At 41.2% G+C, this 23,640-nt stretch overlaps 1 protein-coding gene across 1 annotated transcript in view; it reads right to left on the reverse strand.

The window, feature by feature from the left end:
- The window catches only part of dachb (dachshund b), a 94,130-nt gene that overhangs the window by 26,310 nt on the left and 44,180 nt on the right, over window positions 1–23,640 (reverse strand). The window contains exons 2-3 of the mRNA XM_027287737.1: window positions 13,505–13,620; window positions 841–951 (exon numbers count right to left, since the gene is read on the reverse strand). Of these exons, the coding sequence (XP_027143538.1) occupies window positions 841–951; window positions 13,505–13,620 (227 nt within the window). The remainder of the gene's footprint in view (window positions 1–840; window positions 952–13,504; window positions 13,621–23,640) is intronic.

A 23,640-nucleotide genomic window follows, 5' to 3' on the forward strand; every position in this document is an offset into this window, starting at 1 on the left:
CTGACCCTAAAAGAGCTCGATGTCACAAGAGTGCTTGATAAATGTAGTTAGTTACTTTCCACCGCAGTGTACAGGTGTGTCTGTACAGGTGTGTTTAAGGACTGTACAGGTGTGTTTAAGGACTGTACAGGTGTGTTCAAGGACAGTGTACAGGTGTGTTTAATGACTGTGTACAGGTGTGTTTAATGACTGTGTACAGGTGTGTTTAAGAACTGTACAGGTGTGTTTAAGGACTGTGTACAGGTGTGTTCAAGGACAGTTTACAGGTGTGTTTAATGACCATGTACAGGTGTGTTTAATAACTGTGTACAGGTGTGTCTAATGACCGTGTACAGGTGTGTTCAAGGACAGTTTACAGGTGTGTTTAATGACCATGTACAGGTGTGTTTAAGGACTGTACAGGTGTGTTTAATGACCGTGTACAGGTGTGTTTAATGACCGTGAACAGGTGTGTTCAAGGATTGTACAGGTGTGTTTAATGACTGTGTACAGGTGTGTTTAATGACTGTGTACAGGTGTGTTCAAGGACTGTACAGGTGTGTTTAAGGACCATGTACAGGTGTGTTTAATGACCGTGTACAGGTGTGTTCAAGGACTGTACAGGTGTGTTTAATGACCGTGTACAGGTGTGTTCAAGGGCAGTTTACAGGTGTGTTTAATGACTGTGTACAGGTGTGTTCAAGGACTGTGTAGAGGTGTGTTCAAGGACAGTGTACAGGTGTTTAATGACTGTGTACAGGTGTGTTCAAGGACTGTGTTGAGGTGTGTTCAAGGACAGTGTACAGGTGTTTAAGGACTGTACAGGCGTGTTCGAGGACAGTGTGTGTCGGTGTGTGTTACCTGTATTGGAGTGTAAGTCGTCGTTGTCCGACTCGTTGCCGTTCTGCAGACTCATCATCATCTTCATCTTCTGGAGCTTTTGGAGCTCGGCCATGGCTGCCGCTGTCAGGCCTGTGTGACACACATACACACACACACACACACACACACACACACACACACACACACACAGTTATCATCACACACTTCTTTAGCACTCTCATGATTGTCGAGCGTTTGACTCCTCAGCCGGCCTAAAATCCATCGATTTCCCCTCAGTGACGTGGTCACACCTCAGACCTCACGGGGCGCCTGCCCTTTTATTATTATTATTATTATTATTGTTGTTATTTTACCCATGATGCTTTGCAGCGAGCTGTGACACACACACACACACACACACACACACGTCTGTCGCTGTCAAAAATTTCCTTTCAGTCTGAGCGTTTTCTGTGTTTCGAGGGTGTGAGTGCTGTTTGAGACGCCTCGGGGTGGATGTATATTCACTGATACACACACACACACATGCGGAAAAACAAAAACACACACACCCCCTCTGCTACACACACACACACACACACACACACAAACAACACATAACACACACTCTTTTGTATAGACTAAGATCTCTGGCTGTGTGCGCTGACCTGGAACTGACTTCTATACACAACAACCAGCAGAGTGAGAGCGATGACCATGTGTGTGTGTGTGTGTGTGTGTGTGTGTGTGTGCACGTGCTTTATTGTGTAAATGCACGATTATGTTTGTAAGTGTGCATGTGAGTTTGTATGTGCAGTTTGCTTTTATGTACGTGTGTGTGTGTGTGTGGGAAAATGTATGCATGCTTATCTGTGCATACTTGTGTTACGTGTGTGTGTGTGTGTGTGTGTGTGTGTGTGTGTGTGTGTGTAGGTCAGTTGGTTTTGCCCCGGTCACGGTTGACGGCCTTAGAGGAATGTCCATTACACACACAGTACAGTTGTCTGCAAGCTATAAAGAAAACAAGATAGACGGAGGGAGGAGGAGGAGAAAAAAGGAGGAGGAGGAGGAGTTGTCACGTTGTTTGAAATTTAATTTAAAGCAGGATGGATGGATGGATGGATGGATGGATGGATGGATGACGGAGGGGGAGGTGTGGAAGAGAGAAAGAGTGTGTTGTGTTCAGGTTACACTAACCTTCAGTTAACTACAGAGACGCAGAGCTAAAAACTACATAAAATAATCGTCTGTGAGTTTTTAACTTTTGTTTATCCAGTTTCTTCAAAGTTTTTTTAATAAATAAAATTAAAATGAAGGTTAAAAAGTTAAAAATTACCATTAAAAAAAAAAAAATTAATTTTCAAATGTATTTTGTTATTTTTAAAGTCTTTTTTTTGCCAAAAAAAAGCAGTTTTAAAGTTTTCTGGGAAATAAAAAACAGTTTAACATAAGAAAAAAACTTTTACGTTGAAAAATATTAAAACAATTCACCCGAGTATCGTGATTCTTCTCATCGCTTCGATTCCTGAATCCGTTTTAATCGTTTTTTTATTTAAAGCAGGATGGAGGGATAGAGTAGAGAAAGAGTGTGTCGTGTTTTTACGGTGTTGTATTACATGAGAGTGAGTGCGGTATGTGTCACTGAAGTGCCAATAACGACAGTAAAGCACACCCTTGAGTGTAATATTGAGATTATACAACACTTACCAACTTAAATAACACGTATAATCAAAGAGGTGTTACGTTATACGCCTGGGATCAGTCAGAACTAAAGAAAAAACCTCTTGGATGAGTCCAGTTGCTCAAAGAAAGATGACGACTGAGAACAGACATCACATTATTTCTGTTTCCATGGAGATACATGGGCTGACGAACCGACTAACACCTGGAAAACAATCAGTCACGTCAGTAGACTCTTATATGTAAATGGAGCCCAGTTTACTTTTCCAGTAAGTAGTCCAAACCTTCGCAACGACCAAGTGAAAGAGACGATTTCTAGTCCCGTCAAAGCTTTCTAGAGTTCGTGAAGTTTCCCTAAACTGAATAAATACAACACATATAAACACCAAACTGCTTCAGGTCAGGCTCAGACGATCTGGCCCCTCAGTCCGCAAACTTAAAGTTTTTAAACCAGGACAGCTGATGGAGGACGTGATCCAAACATTTCCAATAACTCCACAGCTTTGTGAAGTCCAAAAAGTCCGAATGTGTTGAACAAAAGATAAAATATAACAACATGTTTTTATCTAATGAAACATTCAGCTTCAGTCCAGATTAGTTGACCTTTAGTCCTTCATAAAACAACATTTTCTCTGACTGATGAACAACAAACGAGATGCAAACCCGTATCTAACAGCAACCGTTTGAAATTCATGTATTACTTAATTAAAATCTGACTTCCGGTGCACTTATTCATATTTATTGACATGTTACCGAACCAGTAAGCGATTGTCTGTTTGACAAGTACACTTACTGTAATGACGAGAGGCTATTGAGAGAGAAAAGAAGAGGACAAAAAGAAAGAAAGAAAGAAAGAAAGAAAGAAAGAAAGAAAGAAAGAGGTCCAGTCAAAAAGCCTGAGGCAGAGTGACCAGACGTATTGTCTGCTGTCCTGCTGAGAAGGAGGAGGAGGAATGAAATGGAGAAACATGAAGGAGGAAAGGAGGCCAAAAATGAAGAGAGGACCATAAGGAGGCTGCTGCTCACGAGCGGGAACACAAAATGAAGGTTACAGCAAATAATATCAATCGGACGTAAAAGAAGGAGATTCTCTGATTTGACTGGTGATACACGCAACTGAATGTATTAATTTTGTGTCCCACAGGAGAAAAATGTTTTAAAGATGAAGAAAAAAGAAACTTCAGGTCGACGAAGCGACTGAGAAAAAACAAGGGACGGAAAAGAAGTAGGATTGATGTGAAGGGACGAGGAAAAAGATGGAGACAGGAGGATATAAAGATGGAAAGGCGGGAGAGAGAAAGAGGTCTCGAAATGGAAAAACAGCCAGAAAGAGGAATGAGTGACGTGAAGAAGTGGGATGGATGGAAGCAAAGAGGTCAAATAGATAAAGAGAAACAGCGAGCGCCGTCGGGTGAGAAAACAAGGTGATGAAGAAGTGGCGACGCGAGTAACTAATAACTAACATGTTAAATATGTTTTTACGATGCTCATAATGAATCCATGATGGCATTTTGTAGTTCATGTATCAGCCGTACACGTTATGATCATATAAAAGTAGCGAGTCGACAACTTTGCCAACAGCCAAACATCAACAAGGTCAACAACATAGACTAATATCCCTGACTAGTCCAACAGCAGTCAGTCCAGCTCGGCGTCTGTCTTTCAGCCTTTTATTTCACCAACCACTAAAAGTCAGTCCCAGATTCGTTCCCAGCTCCTGTTCTGGCACGACACTCACCGGCATTCTGGGACTAAAAACCTCTTCTTCTTCTTCCCAGCGGTCCAAAACTCCTGTGGTACAAACACTAACACTCCCCCCCAGTGCTCTGAACGTACAGTCCCAGCTAACAAACTGAGCTAACAGCAGCTACAGTCGGCAGCAGTTTACCTCACTGTCCATCAGGAAACATTTTCTCCATAAAATATGATCCAATTTCACCAAAAATATCAGTGAAATACCTGGTAGTGTGTGACTTTGATGTCTTCAAATCAAATCAGATTTTATTTGTACAGTCGTCCCTCGCTATAACGCGGTTCACTTTTCGCGGACTCGCTCTTTCGCGGATTTTTTTAGCGTAATTTTGCATGCTTTTATTTTACAGCGTACTGTACAGTATGAACGCGCATTGTGTTCTGCGTACTGTACAAAATGCGTGTAAAAAGGTGTATGAAAAGTGTGTCGTTAGGGGTTTTACGGCCTTAAAACATGTATAATAACTGTAAAACTTACTTTGTGGATTTCGTTTATTGTTATTTTTAGAACGTATCCCCCATGATAAACGAGGGACCACTGTATAGCCTAAAGGGTCAAAGTACATCATCATCACCCTCGGTTAAAGTGAGGAAAAACTTGCCCACAAAAAACCTTTAACAGGGAAAAAAGGTGGAAGAAACCTCAGGAAGAGCCACAGAGGAGGGATCCCTGGAGATGTCACGTGTATTTAAGACGTGCGTCTTATTTCGTTAAACGTCTCTTTGCCCGCATCTTGGGTGGCGGGGAAGCCATGATGTATGTAAAATCTGGTGTAGCAGACCTTAAAATAAAAACGTGGAAAGTGGAAACGTTTGCTTATAAAGATTTTTTCAAATTTACGAATCAACAGGGGAAAAAAGAGGAGCGGAAATGGAGTCACACATTGATTACTGAGGAACACCTTGAAACACACACACCACACAAAGATGCATATACAGATACAGGAAACAGCCCTACACACACACACACACACACACACACACACATACACACACAAATCATGGATTACAGACACACACACACTTGGACACAGAGTCAGAACGCCCGCTCCGCCTCAGTGCAACCAGAAGACAATCAATAGTGAGGGCAGAGCCACAATACTGTTCTCCATCATGACTATCAAACACACACACACTCTTCCTTTCTCAGATCGATGGCTGTCCGCTGTGTCCACGGTTACCGAGCATCGACCCCGTCGCTAATGGCGACCACGGAACCTTGGGAATTAGTGTGTGATTGATTGACAGACTGCTTCAAAGACACACGCATCATATAGGACCAGTGTGTGTGTGTGTGTGTGTGTGTGTGTTTCAGTGGTCCCCCGTGGGTTGTCCATACGTTGTTTACCCATCTCTTTTTCCCTTCACGTGCATCTTAATGCTTTCCGAAGGACGAAAGAGAGAAAGGAGAGAGGAGGATGAAAAAAAAGAGGGAAATAAGGACAAACAGGATTATGACAGAACAGAAGTGAGTCGTCAGCGTAACATGACAAATCGGGGGGAAAAAAAAAATCCACTCATCAGAAATCGAGAGGAATTTTCCCACCAAGTGCTCAAGTGATGGTGACTTTGAACTGCCTGATTAAAAAAGGCCACGTTTGTGGAAAAAGAGAAGTCATGATTGGTTTTATCAAACACTTTTTAAACAATGAATTAGCATTTTTTTTAAATATTTTTGGTGCACACATAAAAGTTGATCATCTCTAAGCTGTTTTTTGTGCCTGGCCTTTTGTATTTGTAATCATAACAGCAGGATGTCTGTTGGTTGGTTTGCCCACTACTTTAACCCAGAATGATATATCTCAGGTAGTATTGGACGCATTGCCATAAATTTGGTACAGATATTCACAAGGCCAGCAAGGTGAGTGCAAATTTTTTCCAACCAGGAGTTGAAACATTTCACTTATCCAATGAATATCTACAAAACTGGATTGGTACAGGCAGCCAGTGTTTCCTCTTAGGAGAATCAGAATGTTAATAAGAAAAAGAAACCATCAACAGACAAGAATGTTTTCTTTTAGAAACTCCAAATAAACAAGACTTCTTTCGCCAATTACAACTTTTAAACCATGTGTGTTGCTTATCAGAAACCAACCCCAAAACATACTGTATAAGACGTTCATGGCAGTTTTAACCTCTTATTTTGGTTTCACTGTCATGTGGAAACTTCCTGGTATAAACATCATCTTGTACTTGTAAGTCCAGGACGTCGTCCTACATAGCACAGCTAGACTAAGTCATTAACGCCCCACCCATCATAAAAAAAAACGTGTACCGTTACTACTGTAAGGCCTTTTCCGGTAAAAGCATCCACCACACGGGCAGGCGATATTTTAAATGAGATCTGACAGTGTCCTTCCACAGCACAGTGCGTCAGGATGGTCTTTAATAGCTTCGAGTTTTGCTGGTGGAGGCTGTTGGGTGATCTTCAAGAGTCCTAAGCCCCCCTCTTCCTGAGCTCGCGTGAAATCCACCCCATTTGGGATGTGGTCGTAAATATTTAATCCGCTGCACCTACATCTCTGACGAAGTGCTCCGAACGCGCTCTCAGAGACGGAGTGACACTTTGAATAAAACAAACAGGAAAACAGAGGAATTGCTCTTTGTGTTCTGAATTTAGAAACACAGTGTTGTTTTTTCTTCTGTTTTTTCTTTCTTTCTTCCTGCGAGCACTCGGAGTGCCAATTTACAAATGCAGTCGATTGCTCTTGTGCTGAGTCAAATAGATTTCAGCTCGGCACTTGGGCACTTAGGTCGCCCCATCTTTAGCTTTCACTGCAAGTCCAAGACGCCCATTTGGAACCATTTTACAGCGGCCATTTTGTGTCATCTCTAATAGACACAGCCAGTGGGCCCAGAGTAATTGTTTTTGTTTGTTTGAGTCTGTAAACGGATCGACAGGAAGTCCCGAGAACTGCATTTAGTCGTCAAACCCAATTACAGCTTTCAATTACGTTTCTCAATATGAATTGGAACAGCAATTGGGTTTGTAGGTCGATGACTTGAGTAAGACAGTAACACTAATAATGTTAGTGGGTCTATTGCCTGATAAAAGTCAATGGCTAGCGGTCCAGTTCGATTAAATCAAATGAAAGTGGTTCCATTTGCTATAAAAGACAGTGATTATCGGTTCTTTTTGTCTATTAAAGTCAATAGTTTGGGGCTTTAACGCCTTTAACGTTTCTATTTTCTGTTCCAGTTTATTCCTATGGGTTCTATTGAATCAATGGTAAGATTCCCCTATAGAGTCAATGATTGAGACTTGTCTTCCAAATTAAAGATGTTAATTATCGGTTCTTTTGTCTGTCAAAGTCAACAGTTTGGGGCTTTAATCCCTTCTCATTGATGAGGAGTCCCATTTTCCTGACAAAGCTGATCCTTGGGCGTCTAGTGCCTGAAAAGCATCGGTAAAGGGTTCTATTGAATCAATGGTGAGGGGTTCGATTGGCCTATAGAGTCAGTGATTTAGGATTCTCTTCCAAGTTAAATAATTTGTTAATCATTGGTTCATTTGTCTGTTAACGTCTATTAGGGGTTCAAGAGTTTGAACCTATATTACTTGCTTAAAGTCAATGGTTTCAGGTTATAAAGGCAGTCAGGGTTCTATTGCGTATTTAAAGTCCATGGTTCAGGGTTTTGTTGATGGTTTAAAGTCAGTAGATAAAGGCTCTGAATTCAATAATTAGGAGCCATAGACTGTATAAAACATAGATGCCATCTTGGCAGTCCAGATCCATGTTTTTGGCCATTTTTAGATTTAGGCGTGAGAGAGAGGAAGAGATCGGACTACCAACGTGGTGGCGGCCAGAGCTTTCAAAAAAGCTCTTCAGAAACCTGTTGGTTACGTCACGGATACGGCGTCTATTCTTCACATACTGTCAGTGATTTTAAAGTCAATACTTAGAGGTTCTTTCTTTTTGGGGGGTTCTATTCCCTGGTGAGACCCTATTAGCTGCTTGAAGTCAACGGTTTGGAGTTTTATTAATTATTTAAAGTCAGTAGATGAGTGTTGATTACCTTAATCATTAAAACTCCATTGTTAAACAAAGCCAGTCAGTAAAGACTTCTTTCATCTGTTTAAAGTCAAGTTCCACTGTGTTTCGTCCAAAACGGCAACCAATCACACATTTTTTAAAACAAAACATCCGACAATCCTCTTTTTTTTTATTAGCAGTAATTACTTGCAGGCTGGTTAAAAAAAACCCAACAACAACAAGCTCTTCAGTGTGTTTTATTGTAATGAAGTGTGCTTCTGCAGGTTATTATACTTTATAACCTCATTGATTTTGTTCTGGCAGGACTTCACACTTTTAGCAGTTTATGAGCAAAAGGATCCTTCAATTAAACTGTAATCTTCCTGAATTACGTTGCCGTTTAATTAGTCGGCGTTGCTGCGGCGGTTTCTGGTCGTCGGTATTTGCTCGACGTTCTTGAATCTTTTTGTTGTTGTTTTTTTTCCTCGAGCGCTTGCACATCAAGCTCAACCAGCGCGGGGCGCTATCCGCCGCCCTTCATGGTGTGTGTTCAAGAGCTCGTGTAGAGAAAAAAAAAAAAGAAGAGGACTTAATGTCACTTTAGTCCTCTTCAGCACTCCCTCCACCCTCCTCCATCTACCAACCTCCCCTCTCTGCAGGTGCACATAAGAGTCCTCAGATGACTGTATTCTTTTCATGACAAGATTGAAAGCACTTCATCTGTAACCTACACACATCTGTGTGTGTGTGCGTGTGCGAACAAGCGATGTAAATGCGCGAGCGGACCAGATGTGTTTATGTCTGTCATGTTTGTGGCAAAAAATAAAATCTGTGTCCGTGCAAAAAAAGTGTATGTGTGTGTTTTGAAAGACACACACATGTGTGTGTGTGTGTTTGTTTATGTGTCCCAGTGTTTGTGCATGTGTGTGTGTTTATGTGAAGTGTGGGTGTGTGTTAGAAGACAAGGCGAACCATTGAGCTGTTTTTGAAGTGAATTAACAAGTCAAATGAGTGCCGCAGCACGCTGCATAGGTTACCACACACACACACACACACACACACACACACTTATCATCACAGCGTCTTTGTTAAGGAAGATGAGGCCAATTAAACTGATATCACTCTCTTGTCGTCGTTTATGCCTCCTCCCTCGTTCTCTAATCTTCCATCCACTTTCTTCCTGTTTGTCTTTTTTCTTTGACTTCCTCCATCTTTCATCTTCCCTCCCTCTCGCAACACCACCATCTTCTTTCTTTCTTTCTCTTCTGACTTCCTCTCTGTCCATCTTCCATCTCTTCCTTCTTTCCTCACCCATCAGTCTTTCCAAAATTCCTTCCTTCCTTCTTCTTTCCTCGTCTTTTCTTTCTCTTCCGTCTACCTCTTGTTGCTGTTCCTTCCCTTCTTTCACTTCTCCTTCATCCAGTTTTATTACCTCTACTTCCTCCACCTTTTATCTTTCACTATCATCTCATCATTTCGTCCTTGTACTTCCTCCCTCTGTTCTTCCGTCTTTGTTTCCTTCCTTCCTCCTCTCTCTGAAGTTTTCCCGTCATCTTCCTCGTGTCTTTTCCTTCTCGTTCCTCTCTCCTGTATCTACCTCTTGTTGCTTTTCCTTCATTACTTCTCCCATCTCTTCCTTTCTTCCTCCTCTTCCCCTGCCACACCACCATCTCCTCTTTGCATTTGACTTCCTCTCTCTGTTTTTTCGTCTTCCATCTTCTTTCCCCTCGATCACTCCGTCATCTTCCTTGTCTCATCTTTCACCTCTCGTACCACCCTCTTCCTCTCCTCTCTGCAGCTTCCTTCCTTCTTCTCATCACTCTTTCTAAACTTCCTCTCTGTTTGCTCATCTTCCTTCCTCTTCTTTCTGAAGTTCTCCGGTCATCTTCCTCCTCTTTCTTTTCCTTCCCTTCTATATTTTACCTCGAGTTCCTTCTTCTTCTGTTTCTTCGACTTCCATCTTTCACACATTCCATTTAGCTCTTTCTCCTCCTCTCCTCTTCTTCCTTGCATCCTTTTTGCATCCCTCACTCCCTCCTCCATCTCCTACTTCTATCTTCTTCTCACCTCCGTCCATCCATCCATCCATCCATCCCCCCTCCGTGTCTTTTCCTTCCCTTCTTCTCGTCTATGTTAACTTGTACTTGCTGTTCCCTCTCTTCTCTCTGTTCACTCTTTCACTCATCTTCACCTCCTCCTCTCTTCTTTCCCTCCTTCTCCTCATCTGTTCTTCTTGCCATGTTTGTTTTTTCTCCTCCAAACTCTCTCTCCTTCTTCTCTCACTCTGTGTTTTCTAACAGTGTGATAAATGTCCATCTGTGATTGGCCGATGCCCCCCATCGCCGTGGCGCCCGCGAGGTCGTAAACAACAGCCCGTCTCCCCCGGCAACGTGGCGTCTCCATGGACGCAGGGCCGCTAAGACGACCAGCTCTGCGTGTGTGCGCGAGTGAGGCGGAATGCGACATCCAGCGACTGCCAAGTGTGTGTGTGTGTGTGTGTGTGTGTGTTGTATATATGTACTGTGTGTGTTTGTGTGTGAGCTAATGAGCGATCATAAGTGAGCAAATGTTTTCTCTGGGTTCCACTAATGTTCGACAAACACACACTTCTGCACACACACACACATCAGGTACTGTGTGTGTGTGTGTGTCATTAGTATGCCACAGTGAGCTGTGTCCATATGTCACTAAACACAACCATGTTTTATTTATCCTGGAGAGAGAGAGAGAAAGAGGGGAGGAGAGAAGGAGGCCAACAGTCACTGTCAAGAGGACAGAGGGAAGGAAGGATGGAGAGAAGGAAGGAAAGATGGACAGAGTGAGGCGAGAAGAAGAGGAGAAGGAAAGGAAGGATACTAGAAAGTTGGAGGAAGGAGTGAAGGACGCAAAAAGAAGAGCAGGAAGGAGACAAAAGGAGGCAAGGAAGGAAAGGAAAGAGAGTTCAAGAGCAGAAAAAAAGTTAAAAGTTAAAGGAGGGAGGAAGAAAGGGTGTAGGGAAGGAAAGATGGAAGGGAACGAAGGAGGAGAGAAAGGTGTGGAGTGGAAGGTGAGATTTTAGAAATGAGAGACGAAGGCAGGAGGAAGGAAGAAAAGGAGGGAAGGGAGCAAGGTGAGAAGGAGAAGGAGGGTAAAAAGGAAAGAGGGATGACTGAAGAGGAGGAAACACAGGAGAGAAGAAGGGGAAGGAAGGAAATAAAAAGAGGACTGAAGGAAGCAAGAGGAATAAAAAGGAGGAAGGAAGTAGAGAATAAAGGAAGGAAAATAAAGGGATGGGGTGGAGGAAGGAAGAAGGAAAGGAAAAAAGGAAGGGAGGAAGAAGGGAAAGATTCAAAAGAAAGAGAAGGAAGGAATGAAGGAGATAGGGAAGAAGAAACACCGAAGTAGGGATGACGGAGCGGCGAGAGAAAGAAGGGAGGGAGATGAGTTGAGAAAGAAGGACGGAAGAAAAGAGGGAGATAGAAAGAGGAGGGAGGGAGGGAAGGAAGGAGGAGGGAGGGATGGACAGATGGAGGAGTGGGACCCCAGAGACGTGTCATTCATCACACCACCATGCAGTCTGCACTCGTTCAGCCTCTCTTTCTCTTTCTCTGCAGGTCTTTTCTTCTTCTCCTTCCCTATACGACATCCTTTTTTCCTTCCCTTCATTCATTCATTCATTTATTCATTCATTCGTTCTCTTCTATCCTTCAATCTCTGTCCACTCGTCTGCTGTCAACTCTCTCCATCTCCCTCCCTTTTTTTTTTCGTTGGCAGTCGTTTTTAGGTTTCATCATCTCCTCTGGCGACATTCCTCCTTTCTTCTCTCCATTTTCTTTCCTCTCTTTCGCTCTCACGGCTCTTTCTCACTTTTCTGTGCCGACAAAAAAAAAACCCATCCCTTGTTCTCTTCTTGGGTAGGAAGGGTGGAGGGATGGAAAAGTGAGGGTAAGGTGGGAGGAAGGAAAGAAGAATGGATAAAGAAACAAAGGAGGGAATAAAGAAGAAAAAGGATGGAGGAGAAGGAGGTCATCGGGTTTGAAATAACTCAACAACTATTGGGTGATTGGGTGTTTCCAGAGGATGAACCCTCATGACTTTGGTGCTAAACATCAGCGGGTTACCGTTAGCATGTTACCGTTAGCATTTAGCTCGAAAAACATAAAACTGAGATCGGGAGCGAGGAGATCCAAGAACTGTAGACGGTTTCGTATAATTGGCGGAGCCTACGGGAGCCATAAGCGGTCATACATTCCCTACATTTTATTTCCTCCAGATAACAAGTTAATTTTCTTGAGATCTCAAGTTATTGATGTCATTATCTCAAAAATAACAAATGTTATCCCGAGATAACAGGATGAAACATTGTTTTCCCGAGACTCGAGATCTTGAGGAAACAAAACGATAGTCGAGTTTATTAAATCATTGCGGGAGACATCACTCAGTGTAGCAGGAGAATGTTACGAACGTACTAACCATCCTTTTGTATTCGAGATCTCAAATGAATTACGGCATTATCTTCGGTCTTTCTTATCTTTTTTGTTATTTTGTGATAACGACATAAATAACTCAAGATCTCCAGAAAACAACTCAATGACCGCTTACCCAACAATCACTGCATTTCTAATAAGAAATTACTAATTACATGGCATTTTGTCATGGACTACCACCAGACGGTGATGGGTTTAGTCTTTAACAGATCATACATAACATTTCTTTTTCCTTTAAAATATACTTTCTTGGGATTTTCTAAATTTATTTGAACAGGAAAGTCAAAGTAGAGAGAGATACGGGATGACATCCAGCAAAGGCCTGAGGCTGTAACTGAACCCAGGTCACCGCGGTAAGGACTTTGGCCTCGACACGCGGGACGCATGGTTTACCAGGTGAGCCACCGGCGTTTTTAATTATAACATGAGTTGGTTTTTTTTAAACACAGGCAAATGTAAATCACTCACATTGTTGGAGGGACTTTTCTATGTACGGGCCAGTTTCAAATACGTGATATGATGGATTTAAAATGCGGCATACATACACACTTATATGTCAACATTAATAAAACATCAGAACATGTGTTTTTTACATATATTTAGAAATGCAGGGCTCTTTGTCTTCAATCATTAAAAGTTGCCATTTCGGAAATACATTGCGGGAACGCGATGCTATATCTGGCTGCATTGCCCCAGTTAAATAAACCAAATGATTCCACGGAGGGAACGAAAACGAGGAGTTGAGAACTGAGAATCAGAAAAGACGGAGGAAAAGAAATGAGATGAACAGAGAAAGAGAGAGAAAGAGAAAGAGGGAGAGAGAAACTCTCTTACCGGTGTGTGACAGCAGGTTGGGGGACAGCAGGCCGGGGAGGCCCGGGTGCAGCAGCCTGGGGCTTTCCTGGATCCCTGCACCAGAACAACGCTTCGGAGGGCGGCCCGGACGAGAGCTGGAGGGGGAGAGACAGACAGAGAGATTAATTACTATGACACAGAAATGGATCCACAGCGTTGAGTACAGAGAGACGAATGGATCGTGATCGTTCACGGTCGTTACGTACCGTCTGAACCCGTGTGATACGTATCCGCAATCACACAAAAACAGATGCACAGACTTGGATTCAAAGTTGATAACGATGCAGTTCAGCTTAAATTTGACTGTTTATAAAAGTAAATATCTGTTTTCGAGCAACTAAATTTGACATTTTCTTGATTTTTATTTCAAATTACTGCAAAGATGCGATATAAATCTAACAAATGTGAAGAACTCAATCCGATTTAACAAAATCATGTATATTCTTATATACAGGTGATTATACACCAATGAAAACATTATATTCCACATCTGTAAATAGATCCCCTAAATCAGTGTTTCACTTTTTACACAGCCTCTCCGTTATAGTGGACAACAACATTTTTTCCTTTTAATAAACATTTACATCCTATATAGTACATGTTGTAGTCTGTGTAACCCCAAAAGTCAGTTATGTATTTATTAAAGTCTGTGTTAAAGGCAATGCTGAGATTTCTTTCAAAATATATTTAATATGTTGGAAAACAGTTGCTGAAAACACGAAATGTGGAGTTTTTCACCAGTTTCAGTCCAAGATTTTTTGTGGGCGGTCCTTAAAGGGTGGCTCGATGACACGCTGAGGCCACCCTGAGCTCAGGACACGTTTCAATCATGCCGACACATAATTTCATAAACTTGTCCGTATTTTTAATCATTGAAATTTGGCTGGGTGGTTAATAACACTTTCTTCTTTGGTCTGACAAACTCAGAACGCATTTTATCTTTCCGTTACACAGACTTTAAATGTGATGGATCATAACTGTAATCCGTCAAACTCATCACAATTGCTAGTCGAGTCCCCCGTGTCACTTTTTAGCTCGTAACTTCTTACTTGTAATGTGACTGTAACAGTATGATATTGAAACAAAGCATTCAAGTATTTTTTTAATTCAGATTATTGTGGTATTGATGGTATTAAACGTTTCTAAATGTATTTAATTATTTAATTAAAATATCAGAGATTTTCTCAACATACGCCCCGTGGTCACCAGTTTGAGAACCAGTGCCCTAAATGTTACAAACCGGTCCTTTAAGATTTATATTTCATGTAACTGAAAGTTATGACAACGCTCAAACTGATCTCAAAACATTTATTTCATATTAAACTGAATGTTAATGATAAAAAATAGAATAGTGACGTTATACAACAAATGCTGGAGTTAAATCTGATTGGTCGCTGTTAACAGTCTGTCTCCGGGTGAAATAATCTTTTTCACACCTCGACTTACTAAAATACCAGCAAGAAACAGAAGCAGCGGGAGTCGTCACATCATAAAAATATTCCCACTTTAAGAGAAAGAGCTCCGTCTTTATCAACTGGTTCAGCTTTGAAACAACACAAGAAGAATCCTGATGCAAGATATTGAAATATCTGATTTGTGATAAACTTGTTTGATCTCGATTCAACACGAGATAAATAATAATATTCTGAATATTCAAACGCTTTGTTTGAGTTCAGCTCTTTCACAATAAAAGCACTCCATCAACCAGGGCCATCGCTTCATTTTCTTATTTTTACATTTCAGTTAAAAATATACACACATTTGATACTTTTAGTTATATATTACGACTTTTTAGGTCAAATGAATCAGCGATTAAGTATTTCTTCACGAGTGCTGACAATGCTTTAAAACAGCATTTATGTTGTTGGAAATTCATTTTACTGGTCTGTATCATTTACTAATTTGGCACTTAATATTGGGAAGATGCAAGGAATTATAACTGAGTAGCTAATTCACTGAATAAAATATAAAATTCCAGTTAATTAAAATATTTTAGACACCTTTTCTTTTTGTTCTCTGCTTGCACTTTTATTGTGAAGAAACCACAGGCAGGAAACTAAATAACACTAACAAAGACTATGATATATATATTTATAGATCATTAGGGTTTTGTTGCCGTTTAAATACAAATTAAGAATGACAGAAAATGAGACATTAGCGTCGACTTGTGCTGAATATGCCAACACAGATGTAGAACAATGTCACATGCGTACACAAGCACAGGAAATACATGTTGTACTTGTACGACTGAGCCTGAATACACACCGACAACACGACAACGCACGCACATATATAATCTACTGTATTATGCATGTGCACGTAGGCATAAATAAACACACACACAGGAATACAGTAACCGCACACACGTGCAACTGAACATAAAGGAAGACACACACACACACACACACACACACACACACACACACACAGGAGGTACGCATGCAGGCCAACTCTCTGCAGGGTGGCTAAGTAACAGATGGCCATCCAAAGTCATTTACACCTAGAGAGAGAGAGAGAGAGAAAGGGAGAGAGAGAGGACCAAAAAACTAAAACCTGTACAAGACATCAGCACAGTGCCACCGAAGGAAAACAGAAAAAGATAGAATACAATAGAAGAAACTTAAAAATTAAAAGCTTAAAATGGGCCATGAAAGAGAGAATATAAAAACACCATAATAAAGAGTTCAACTGTAGCAAATTCATTAAACTCTAAGTTTGATTGCTCTAACCACGAAAATCCACCGGACACGCCTTTGTCACGTCCAGAACGCAACTTCAAACCCCACAGGGAGCGGTTTCAGAAGTGATTTGGTTATTTTCCTGTTTTATGTGGTTCTAAATATGCTTCTACATGTGTAAATATGCTACGTAGTTCATCTGTTTCGCTTTTGTCTGTTGAACCGGGTGTTTTATTTTGAAAATCCACCGGGTTCTCTATGCCGTTTCTGTGTCTGGCTTCCTGTGGGTTTGAGGTGCTCCGTGTTAAAATCGACACGGGCCGCTTATGACTCACGCAACACTTAATTTTTTTTTTAAAAAGGGACCCATTAGCCAAGTGTTCATTCATACGTAGCACAATACTCGGCTAACGCAAACACTAAATTTAAGAAAACACGGTGAAAATATGGCATTTATGTTTAATGAAGACATGAAATAGATGTCATTACACACGGATCTCATGTTTCGATGTGTTTAGTGGATGTTTAAGTCAACTACATTAATCTACGAGTTATTTTATTTTTTTAAAGACTTTTTTTTGTACTTTTTATGCCTTTATTGATAGTTCAGCTGAAGATAGACAGGAAGCAGAGAGAGGGGGAGTGACACGCAGTAAATTAGCCGTCCGATGCGGGATTCGAAACGGGGCCAGCTGCAGCGAGGACTATAGCCTCCACACACGGGGCGGCCGCATAACCCACTATGCTACCGATCGCCCCATCTACGAGTTATTTTATGCATATTGTGGGAACACACCGGCTGTTCCGTCATCGTTACAACGGTAACTAAGGAGGGTGGGGCTTAAAGACGGATCGTCGTATCCGCGACGTCACCCACAGGTTTCTGAAGTGCCGTCTAATCCGATTATTATCCATTAATATTAGATATATAGAATAAATAGAATAGAACAACGGATGTCGGGCTTTCAGAAGCTTGTGAGTATATCGGTCAGATCCCGCCGGGAGTGATAGAAAGAGGGAAAAGAAGAAAGTGTGTAAGAAAGATGTGGAGAGAAAAACGTCTGAAAATGTTACGGGGTGTGATCCTGTGTGTGAGAAACACACACACACACACACACACACACACACACACACACACACACACACAGAGGCAGAGGAGCATAAAGAAATGAAAACATGAACCTTCACTTTTCCTCTGAACTCTGCTTAACCTCTCCCTCTCATTCCCCTTCAATCACAAACACACACACACACACACACACACACACACACACACACACGTACAATAAACAACTATTCTCTATCGCTTTGATACACACACACACACACACACACACACACACACACACACAGGTGTTTGCATTCAAACCATAAAGCCTTTCCATCAACAAACCCGCTGCTACCTTTCAACTCCCCCCGCACACACACACACACACACACACTGGATACATGTTACAGTACCAGGTGTGTGTGAGTGTGTGTGTGTTCATCTGCATCCACCCATGTATAAGCAACATTAAGGTGTGTATCAAGCATGCCGTGTGTGTGTGTGTGTGTGTGCGTAAAGGACACATGATATCGCCTTCTCATTAGCCTTACAGTTCTTTGTTCAGAGTAATGACTGCAGTGTGTGTGTGTGTGTGTGTGTGTGTGTGTGTCCCGTAGGGTTGCCATATGTTGGGCATTAATCCTCGTCAACGGTCCACTCTCCTTACTGCACCGAGCACAGGAACAAAGAGCAGGTCACACACACACACACACACACACGACGTCGAAGCACATACATACAGAAGTACACACAGTTACACTCTTGCATATAACACGTACACACACACACACACACACACACTCTCGCTGCCAGTCCACTGACCTACATTCATTTGTTAACCCTTAACCTTGACTGTATTCAGACCTTTAAATAGAAACAAGTCCGTTTGTCCTCCTTTGGATCTCGTTCCTTAAACCGCACACTTCACTTTTAAATGAAATCTTCTCAGCACAGATAAGCCGGCGACCTTTGACCTCCCCTCCGCGACCCCTCCTTCACCTGCGCGCGGTCGCACTGTGAGCGACCCGATTGCGGTTCAATCCGACCTCCTTTGGTTCGCTTCGTCCAAGCGCCGAACCATGACCGCGTGTCGAGAACCGTGACAGAAAGCGGTGACACAAACAAACTGGAGCGGTTTGTTTGTGGTTGAAAAGTGATCCGACCCAACTACAAGGCGAACTTTCACTTTGTGTCCCGGGCATGCGGATGAGCCGAATCAACAGTTTCAGACACTTTGATGAACGTTCCCCTCTCTGTGGCTTTGACTGATGACGAGTTAACCAACTTTTCTACTGATTCGGACCAGAGCAGACAGACTAAAGGTTTGAGAATCTTAATCTGGCATGCCGGGTTGCGGGACTCAGACTGAAATGTGTCCAAAGTACCTAAAAGCAAAAAATACTTGTTGTTTTTCCACCAGATTTAAAAGCAACAAGACCGTCCTATTTAGACAACATTTAAAAAAGGTCAAGTGTGTAGAATTTACTGACAGATTGCAACCGACTGAATACCCCTCACCTCGCCATCCTGTTTCAAGCATGAAAGAGAAACTATAACGGCCATGAAACTTGTGGAAAGTCCAGAACAGTTTTTGGTTTGTGCCCCTTCTGGGCTTGCTGTAGAAACATAGAGGTGACTATACACTCATGAAAACATAGTTTTGGATCTTATATTCCATTTGTGTCAATAGATCCCATTAAATCCTTTTCACATTGGTCGTTTAATAATGCCAAAAGTAAAAATCACTTGAGAGGATTCCCACCAGCCTGGACGTGAAGATTCTGGGTGCCGAAACAAATGCCAACAAAGCTGACCCAACCCAGTCTACAACTCATTGTTGTTCACCAACAAACCCCCTTACTCCTGAAACACTATGTGGGCGGTGACGACGATATTGAAGTTGTCCAGCATATAAGAACTGCAAGAATGAGTCACTATAGGCTTGATTTTTCAAGCTGTTGCGAGCAAATTCGGAGTAGCAGTGCGCCTGGTCTTCAAGGAACCCAAGAGGTCACACGTTACCCTACCGCTCCACAAATTTGAAACTCTAATACTTGACTACAAAGTAGTCTCCAGTTCTTGAACACCCTCATACCTCCTCCAATGAACAACCTGTACGCTCAGGACAATCCAAACTTTTCTCGTCTGTTGTTCCCCGTTGGTGGAATGTCCTTACCATTTCCTACCAGATCAGGGGCGTCCCTCTCTACCTTCAAAAACCTCCTGTAGACCTCCAGCTCTTCAGAAAGGGATCTCCTCTCCAACACTACCAACAACTGGACATGATTAATCTACCCCCCTCTACAGCTGACAGAGTACTTATTGCTGTGCTTACACGATCTCGTCACATTGTACCTGGAATGTATCCCTTTTTTGTAAGTCGCTTTGGATACAGATAAACGATACAAGGGAGCTAAACGTGTAAGAGTCAATCAAACACAGATAAGTAAACTACAAAAGGACAAGATGAAGATATTAAAAAAGATACACAAACAGTGCCAGAGGTTTAAGAACAACACTACAGAGCAGAGGGGATGTATCGGTTAAGGCGTAACACCGGCCTGATCACAACAGGGTAAATTGTATGTCCAGAAAAAGCCGAAATACACGCTGCTGGTGGTTACAAAAGAGGAATTGGGATCCCTTCGATTCACTCCAGTGATTATTGAACAGATTCAAACCCCACAAAAAAAACAACCGGGCACATCGTGGACATTTTGGTCCGTCCCTACCGGGAGCATTTAAGGAACAGTCCACCCGACTAGACTTTGTTAACGAGCTCAGATTTGCTCATTTGGTCAAAGTGGGTTGTGGCTGATGAAGTAAAAAGAGTTTGACACCCCTGGTTTGTAATATCAGTATGAGTTTCTGTCTGATTTCAACGTTCCACTGACAGTTAAAAGCAGATTTTCCCGCTTTGTGCCGTACAGTTTAGTAGAAGACTGAGTGAAGAAGCTGCTCGAGGCCGACAGCCTGCTCGTGTTTGTTTACCTCTTTAATTATGGACGCATTATTATAATTACTGTAATGATTTATTGATGTAATTAAAAATGAGAAACACGACAGGTTTGAAATGTTTGCTGCACGTGTATTTGTGTTTTTTGGATGATGACCTTTTTAAATTGGCCAAAAAAAAAAAAAAAAAAAACAAACATGACCCGAACGGCAACACACACACACACACACACACACACACACACACACACACACACACACACACACCAGATGATCTGACGAGCCACCTTGAAGTAAGTCTTCCCACTCTGACACACGCTCACCCTCGCCTGTCCTCCCAAATGGCCGTTTCTATGGTGACGGAGCCTTGATCAATACTCCGTCATTGGCTCTGATGGCCGGTCAGGGTCGGTCACACACACACACACACACACACACACACACACACAAACAGGCATGGCGGTGAATAAGCACAGACTCGCTAACACATTTGACAGATTGATTTAGCTTGAACGTGCAGAGGTCACACACACACACACACACACTCTCTCTCACACACACACACACACACACACACACACACACAGTAGTTTATCAAAGCGTGCTGCGGTCAATACGAGGGGTAGAGCGAGGGGTCAAGCCTCTTTAGCTAAAATCTTTCATCTTCCTCTCTCCGTCTTTTATCTCTCTCGTCTGTTCCTCCTTTTTCTGTTATCGTCGTTTCTTTTCTTTTTGTTTTGTTTTTCCGCCTTCGTTCATTCGTTCGTTCATCGGTTTTTCTGTTTCGATCTTTCATCATCGGTCTTTGTTCTCAGATTTGGTTTCTTCTTTTTCCTCCATCAGATGATGTTTACAGAAAAGTGACTCGCATGCCTGAAGCTGGCACTGAATTCATAGTTTTATTTCATTTCATTCATTTTGCCTCTTTAGATTTCTTTTTTTTAATTATTACATATTTTACTACTTCATATTTAATTTTGAGGTCACTTCTATCTTACTTTATTTATTATTATATTTTATTTTTTTTTTTGCTGCTTTCCTTTTCATGATTTTATGTATTTTATTACATATTTTTATAATTTAATTTACCTTTAATTTCTTGTGTTAATTTCACCTTGTTTTTTATTTAATTAAGTTTTTCACTCCTTTTCATTCATTTATTTTTGTTACATATTTATCCTACTTTTAATTTAACATTTTGATGTTACTTTTATTTTGTTACTTTTTTTGAATATTTATTATCTTGTTTTTATGTTTTTTTTGGGCATATTCAGTCAGATTTTTTACTTTATTACCATTTTAATTATAGATCAATGAAAAAATCTAATAAAAGTGTTTAATTTAGATTTTTTTAAATATATTTTTCCCCTTTTTGACTTGAATTTACTTGTTATTTGAACTTTTTGTCACGTATTTTGTGTTTGCGTAAAAAAGTAATAGTGTCTTATTAAAAATATACATTTGAATTATCATTTCATTGTAGTTACTTTCAGTACTCTGACATGTTCAGTTTGAAGAAGCAGCTTGAACACAGTTTAATGTTTGAACAGATTCTGATTATTGATTATTGATTCATCGCTTTAATTCCTCACAGACACACTCGCTCCGGTCCACGCCAACGAGATGTTGATTCATTTTAATTTCAGCTCGCTCACACACACACACACACACACACACACACACACACACACACTCGTCTTTTTCTGCTTCAGTGTCTCTCCTTTCATTAATCTATCTCTCCGTGTCTCCTCCGTCTCCCCCCTTTTCACTCCCTCTTTCATCTCCCGCCCTCCCACAAGTTGAGGTCAAATGATGATGTCACAACCTCGCCATCGATTACTCGCACCGTTCACTTTCTCTTTTCTACATCTCCCTCTCTCTCTCTCTCTTTGTTTCTTTTTCTTTCATCCTTCCTTCCTGTATCTCTACCATTCTCCTATTCTTTCTTTCACTTTCACTCTTCTGTATCACTTCCTTTAATGCTTCCTCTCTCTCTCTCTCATCCCTTCATTCATTCTCTCACTTTCTTCTCGTCTTTTCTCACCCTTCCACTTCCTTTAACATTTATTTTATTACTTTCTTTCTTCATCTTTCTCTCCCCCCTTTCTTTTTTACTCCTCCTGTATCTCTTCCCTTTCCTTCCTTCCTTCCTTCCTTCCTTCCCGTATCTCTACCTTTCTTTCATTCATACCTTTCTCTCTTCCCTCTTTTCTTCACTTTCTTTAAGATTTTTCTTTTATCCTTCCTTCCTGTCTTCCTTGCCCTCTCATTGTCTTTCTTTCCCCTTCCTTCCTTCTCCCTTTCTTTCTTTTCTGACCCCACCTCTCTCTCTCTCTCTCTCTCTCTCTCTCTGTCTCTCTACATCTCTCGCCCGTCATAAATCGCGTGTCATCTCTCTCTCTACTCTTTGTTTGTAGCAGAAGAACAATCTATTCTTTTTAAAGAGACACCAGAGAAATGGGATATATGTCTGTGACACACACACACACACACACACACACACACAGGGGCATCATAATCATGGACGCTCACGGACTCACGGAGAGAGAGAGAGAGAGAGAGAGAGAGAGAGAGAGAGAGAGAGATGGATGTTTACTTTCCTCTGGGCTTCCGCCTCTTTGATTGGACAGATGAATGACTTCATTGTGTGTGTGTGTGTGTGTGTGTGTGTGTGTGTGTGTGTGTTTCCTCTCTCTCTTTTTGACAGAGGTGGAAAGAAGAAAGAAAGAAAGAAAAAAGAAAGAAAAGACGGGTGGAGACAGACAGGAGGTGGAGTGAGGTGGCCGATAATAAGTATTGATTGATAAGGGAAGTAGAGCGAGAATAATACGGAAGAAAAAAGATGAAATGACTCCACTCGTCTTTTCATCCCTCGCTCTCTGTTCTCTGCTTATTGTACACATCCCACTTCCTGTCTTTCATTGTGGACGTACAGTCTTAAATCTCATCCACCCATCCATCCACCCATCCATCCATATATATATATATATATCAATGTCTAGCTATATCTCAAATATCTATATCTCTATGTCTCAAATATCTATCTATCTATCTATCTATCTATCTATCTATCTATCTATCTCTATTTTCAGTATCTCTATATATCTATATCTCTTTATCTATATCTTTATATCCAAATCTCTATATATCTATCTTTATATCTCTATGTATTTACATCTCGATATCTATCTATATCTCAAATGTCTATACATCTATATATCTGTCTATTTTCGATATCTCTATATCTCTTAATTATATATATCTCAAATATCTCGATGTTTATATTTCTATATATTTGATACCTCTATATATCTCTAATATCTGAAATATCTATATACCTCTGTCTATTTTTGATTATCTTTATATATCTTTAAATGTCTATCTATCTATCTATCTATCTGTCGCTCTCTCTCTCCAGAGGAACAGGTGTGCTA

Source organism: Larimichthys crocea, chromosome XIV (genome assembly GCF_000972845.2).
Source record: "Larimichthys crocea isolate SSNF chromosome XIV, L_crocea_2.0, whole genome shotgun sequence".
Lineage (NCBI taxonomy): Eukaryota > Metazoa > Chordata > Actinopteri > Sciaenidae > Larimichthys > Larimichthys crocea.